This window comes from Protopterus annectens, chromosome 3.part0 (assembly GCF_019279795.1).
Source record: "Protopterus annectens isolate FY-2018-M chromosome 3.part0, PAN1.0, whole genome shotgun sequence".
Classification (NCBI taxonomy): Eukaryota; Metazoa; Chordata; order Ceratodontiformes; family Protopteridae; genus Protopterus; species Protopterus annectens.
In genome coordinates this window covers 13,031,044-13,037,196 of record NC_056731.1, presented here as the reverse complement: position 1 = coordinate 13,037,196, position 6,153 = coordinate 13,031,044, and the positions used below count along the sequence as shown (strand labels likewise).

The 6,153-nt window shown below is 40.2% G+C and overlaps 1 protein-coding gene across 1 annotated transcript; it reads right to left on the bottom strand.

The window, feature by feature from the left end:
• Positions 1-240: 240 nt before the first annotated feature.
• LOC122797242 lies at positions 241-4,776 on the bottom strand. The gene is made up of 3 exons (XM_044066090.1): positions 4,683-4,776; positions 3,163-3,240; positions 241-3,054 (listed from the first exon to the last, which is right to left on the bottom strand). The coding sequence occupies exon 3, from the start codon at positions 2,735-2,737 to the stop codon at positions 1,931-1,933; it is 807 nt and encodes a 268-aa protein (XP_043922025.1). The 5' UTR covers positions 2,738-3,054; positions 3,163-3,240; positions 4,683-4,776; the 3' UTR covers positions 241-1,930.
• Between the last annotated feature and the right edge of the window lie 1,377 nt (positions 4,777-6,153).

The following is a 6,153-nucleotide window of genomic DNA, read 5'->3' as shown; positions in this document are numbered from 1 at the left end:
GTTCTCTGTTACACTTCATCACTTACCAAAACATTTACTTATTCTCATCCTGTTTTGTACATCCTGTGCAAAACTCGAGATTGGTTGTGGAACTTGATGATCCTCAGCTCGTGTGTTCCTTAAGGGCCCATCAGTAACAGTGATGTTGACAGACTAACTATCCAGCGCCTCTATGTTACATAGTCATCAACAACACTGTAATCACACCCGTAAACCGAGACCATAAATGAAACTGCTACCTCAATGTCAACAACCTCTTTATTGGCAAAACTATCTAGCAGATCATTACTGTCTTCATCACCTACACCGTAACTGTAAATTCCACTGTCAACTCTAGTCTTATGCACACATCATAATTTTCAGACTGCTCACAATTCCTATCGTCATTTGTAAGCAATGCTAACATGCACTAGCAACTCACATTTGTTATTTTTCTGTGATGTCATCCTTCTGGCTTGGAGTAGACATTAACAAATCCGGCTGTATGTCCAAATTTAGCTTTGTAGTCTTCAGAGTTGTCATCTACAAATGTACTTGTAAAAATTCTTCATTTGATTGTAGGAAAGAGCAATTTTTGTTGTTTGCAATGGTCACTGGCTCGAACACCATGACACATCACTGCAGATCAAACATGTAGGCCTGGTGCGGCATTACTCTCAATCACACTTCTAGTATGCTGACTACATGCAACAGTAATCAAAGATTCTGTGACTTACCAAATCGTGTTATATGTCTGGCAATTACTTCGGCTTTATCTGGTCTCTCACACTTGGCTATATTTTTGGCTACAGGTGTTACCTGAAAGCTCGGCACAGAAATTTTTCCGTTCTTCATCAACAGGACATCCACAATCATATCAAAGATATAGTCATATTTTCTCTCTTCAAAAATTGGCTTTGCAACCCATTGCTGTTTTGCCTTAGGATACACGATGCGGTAACGTAGATCTCCCTTTTTTGTGCAGTTAATCTTTGGGTAATGCACAACTGCTTGCTGACGATTCACATTGGCGTTATGATAAAAAATGGCGAGCACTGTCCGTACTTTCATTCCACTGTTTGAAAAATGCTCAAATTTGGGGCAATACTTGCACAGCAGAGCATGAAACACTTCCAAACTGCCTGTGTGGCAGAACTGTGTTAAGTGTTTCAGATCGTTCACCAGTGTTGTGTTGCTCATAATCTTCACTAGTGCAGTGTGCGGAGCATCACCTACTTCCAACCACTGTTTTGTTTCCTGGTCTGGCAATGGAATCTCATGCTCACAGGCACAGAATTTCTCTCCCCAATCCCAGGTGTGCTGTCTGTTATGTGATGGATGAGAGACTTCCACTTTTCAAGCAGTAGTGGACTTCCAACCACTGTTTCCTGGTCTGGCAATGGAATCTCATGCTCACAGGCACAGAATTTCTCTCCCCAATCCCAGGTGTGCTGTCTGTTATGTGATGGATGAGAGACTTCCACTTTTCAAGCAGTAGTGGTGCATCTCCATCACATGTTTCAGAACACCACCACAAATGGTTTGAAATACTTTGGCACCACGGCATTAACTGCTCCATTTCCTTTTTTTTGGCAACTGATACAATCTTTCTGGTAATACTTTTTGACACATGCCACAGGTCAAATTGATGGTCAATTTCCGGAAACTCTGTCCTCATTGCACTTCCAATCCCTCGATGTCTGTCTGTTGCTACTACACTTATGTTCACATTGAGTCTACGCAACTTCTGCATACATTTTAGGAATGCCTTTTTTTCCAAAGCTACTGAAGACGTTCCGTCACCAAGTTGCTCTATGGAAAAATCTAGGAGATATCCAGAGTCCATATCCATCAAACTGTAACAGCAGTACTTTGCTGAATAGCCCGGACTGTCACATCGGCCATCACCTGATAATCTCACTCTTTTACCTTGAATGTCTTGTAGCAGATCTTACTGATGCGTACTCCACTGTTTTTGAACTACTGGAAATAAATACTCACGCTGTAGGTCATAAAATGTTGTCTGGCTAATGAATTCCAGACCCACATATGCACAAAACCTTGCTATATGTGCATATGTACTTCCACTAAATAGTACAGCAGCTGCATTCAAAAGATTTCCCACAGGCATTCTACCCAACACTGGTTGGCTTTGCCAACTTACAATTTCATGTCCATTCAGACACATTACTTTGGTGGCAAACATGGATGCAACAACTCTTTTCTCATAGTCATCACATGCTGGTGCTTTACAGTCAGGACATATCATTCTTCTCAGCAGTTCATCCAAGCAGTCTTCAAATACAATAAATTTCCGTTGCAACCCCATCTGCTGCTCCACATTTTCATACTCCAGAGTCTCATCATTTTCAGATACGGACATGGTGGCCGATGGCTCACACCAGTCAGGGTCTTCTTCATGGCAGTCATTTATGTCTTCATACATTGTCTGGGCATCACTTGTCAGACTGCAGTTGATGGTTTCTTTACTTCTCACTGGGGTACTACAACACACCATGGCAGAAGGCATCTCTAATTCCAAACAATCATCATTCAATAGGTCCATATCTGTCGTTTGTTCATCATCATTTAACATATCCACCTGGACTCCTTGTTCCATCGCATAGATGTCAGTACTACTGCTCGTTTCAACGTGTGGCTTACCCCACTTTACATAAGTGTGATCCTTAAGAAGTTGTGCCGGTGATACACCCATTTCTGGAAACTGTGTGCTAGCATCCATCCATGTTGAGGCCATACATTCAGCATCATGTACAGAAGGTTTTATAGTTGCAGTCTGTGTTGCTACACTTAGTATGTGACACCTTAGTTTGACTACCCGTGCTCCGTGATCTCCTGTGGCCTTCTCTTTCGTATATTTGATACTGTGCTGTGAGATGCTTTAATTTCTGTAATTTTTGTAACATTGTTTTTCCCATTTATATTATCAGCGGGAAATAATCCATTCATTCCAAGTGTGTAGTCATGTTGTGCTGCATTATCTCTTCCTGCCTCTCCATCGGCATACTCCATGCTGGAGATTACTACCTCTTCCGAAAATACAGCAGCCTGTTACTAGAAAAGAATAAACAAACAATGTAAATTAAATATCACCTATCTGAACAGCTAATTAAACTGTCACAGACAGCTATGCTGTGATGCTTCAAACACACAAATTCTTACACTGATGTTCACTACGATGACTTCCTCATTTTCAATCAGTGGGTCTTCCAGCAGCATGCCTGTCTGTTCTTTCTGACTCTGTATTAACACACAAAAGAGTATAAAGGTGATGTCTTTGTTATGAAACAATGCACGAATGGCAAAGAATGCATCTTCCTCTTTGTGGAGAGTCACATCCCCTCAAATTATCACATTAATGACAAAGTCCTAAGCACTCAGCTGTGATGATTGATATCAACTTGACTTTTTATCACTATCTAGCTTAAGTGGTATGGAAAGCATTCTCGTGCCCCACCTCATAAGGGTATGTCTTCCAGTAGCAAAAATGGACATAACATCCCTGTATTCTTCCATTACAATGCCCATTACTGACTACAACACACCTCTCTGCATTTTATGCAGCTGTAAAGAACACACATCTTCCTTACAATGAGAAGCCAGGTCCAAAAACATCCTACCATACACAGATAGGCTAAAAGCCCTATCCCACTACTCAGTTTCATGCAGACTCCTCAGAGGCGACCTCTGTCTGGCATACAAGGTAATCATGGACCCCACCTGGATGCGACTGCTGCATATCCGCAAATTAAGCTCCACTCGAGTAACCTCCATGCATGAACAGGGCTTGTTGGAAGGATAGATTTTTCTCCAAGAAAGTCAATCTTCTATGGAATCGACTCCCTCTCCACATCAAGTAGAGTACCTCTTTGTCCATCTTTGTATGCAACCTGGATAACTGGATGGCAAACAGAAAATATACCAGTGGTATTCCAACCATGTCCATGCTGGACAGGTTACTTAGGTGCTGATTTGTCTAAACATGTGCTAAAGTCTTGGCTATGTTGTTAAGGGGCACCGGGATAATAGCCTACTAACCTCCTATGGTCCAATGGCTGCTAAGTACATATTGCCAACTTTAACTTGCGTGTGTCAGCCTAGCTTCACTGAAGACATCTATAACCAAACTTGTACTGTACATTTGAAAACAAACCTTAAATACCGATTATCAATGCAAACCTACTACCCCATTTAGATTCACAGAAGTTAAACAGCAGTGAATCATGGTATTTAACTGTCCACCCACATCTACACTGTCATCTACCTTGCACTTTATTATATCCCTGATAATGTATAATGGAAAAAATGTGCATTAACAATTAAAATTTATACATTTGTTCACACCAGAGTGAGTACCAAATACTCAATGCTGACAATGAACAATGTTCTATCCATACTGTTTTACACTATTACGGTGTATAGCTACAACACCATAAGAACATCACATCAAATTGCTATCAATACTTAAAAATAACCATTACATTGCTTGTATACGTCTCTATCTCTGACAGCCCATACCATCAACAGTCACATATTGATATGGTTCTTTGTGGTATGGTATGACTTAATTTAACAAGTCAATAGACATATAACCACTCACTGATTGGGAACCTACATTGTATACACACATACATAACCACATTTTCAAAATGAACAACAGGCTTAAAATCAAAATTACTTACATCACAGTTGTAGCAATGGTCAGTGGTTTGGATTTCATCAGTGTCCATTGGCTGTGTTACCTGTTCTGCTGATTCATGTGGTGACCTCAGCAACTCCTCCAGCACCTGTTAATGAAGAATAGTAGATTATTAGACATGCAAAGCACCCCATTTTTAACAGTTCAACTTAAGCAACTAAATAATGCATTAACTGTTTTATGATTCAGCCACGTGACTTGTCCATTGCAGCAATGACAGCCTTTGGAATCATGAAAAAAAGTGCACCAAGACAATTATCATAATTTTGCCATAAGGGCATGGTTATCGAGCGGCCAAATATCAAATTATACCTGTACTATTACATTACGTACTACAGACTTAACAAGACAATCTACTGCACAATTTTGTACACTATATGATGAACTCCACTGCATGCAGTCCCACGTACTCTATTTAATAAAAAAAATTTTTACTTCTAGATTACCTTATGTCGATCCTACTGTTCAATCCGTCGACATGATGACACTCGCGTCTTCACCTTTGAAAAACTAAAAATACTCGGTACTGCATTTTTCTTCAAGCGACGAAGAATTCTGCCTTTTCTAATATCAGTGGGCAGCAACTGTTTCATGAAGTTGACTTCATACATGCTCTCCTCAAAGTGGAGGGAGCAAAGATAATAACGTGGCTTCTTACAGTTTACTGCTTCAGCCACAAACTTGGGTATGCTACCTACATTTGTTCCACACCGTGTTGCCCACACAGTACATTGCTCCACATTGCGTGGAAAGCTATGTATAGAAACATTGTCTGGCAAACGGCCAGTGTGTGTTCCACAACCATATGCCATGCAGTGGGGCATCTTTCAATGAAGACTGATGTAGATATCTGTGAATAAAAGGAGAAGATGGTAAGTGTCAACCGGCCACATTAGTAACTGCTCTGCCATACAATTACTCTATTTTAAATGCCAATACATTCAGTGTTCCACTGAGAAATGTGCCTCAAAGTGGCTAACAAATGATATGCATCAACAGTCATCGACAACTACCACCTGTTATAACACCTGCAAATAAGTTACGAATGACATCCATGAACAGCACCAAATATTACATCATGCACTAAAAAAAACCTTCACCTACAGCATAATGAAATCACCGCTCGTTGATGTACATACTACATCATATGGATGTCATACATTTATGACATGTAGTGAAATCTGTGTAAAAAAACAATGCCAATAAATAGCTTCCATCGATGATCATACATCTCTCAGGGATGCTGTCCATGTACCTTAAGCTGTGTCATTTGGAATGACCACATGTAAGCCTTCAAGACCTGTAAAACATTATTTACGTATACCAGCCATGCTGTGAAACTGATAAACCAATTAACAAATGCATGTTGCATCATCTTCACGTATCAAAAAATGCATGCATTTCTTTACATATCTGACTAGATCCCAACGTTATGTTCAGGTCTTCTCCTTTCA

Coding starts and splice junctions, on each gene's coding strand:
- LOC122797242 (XM_044066090.1), bottom strand. CDS start 2,737: ATGGCCTCAACATGGATGGATGCTAGCACACAGTTTCCAGAAATGGGT.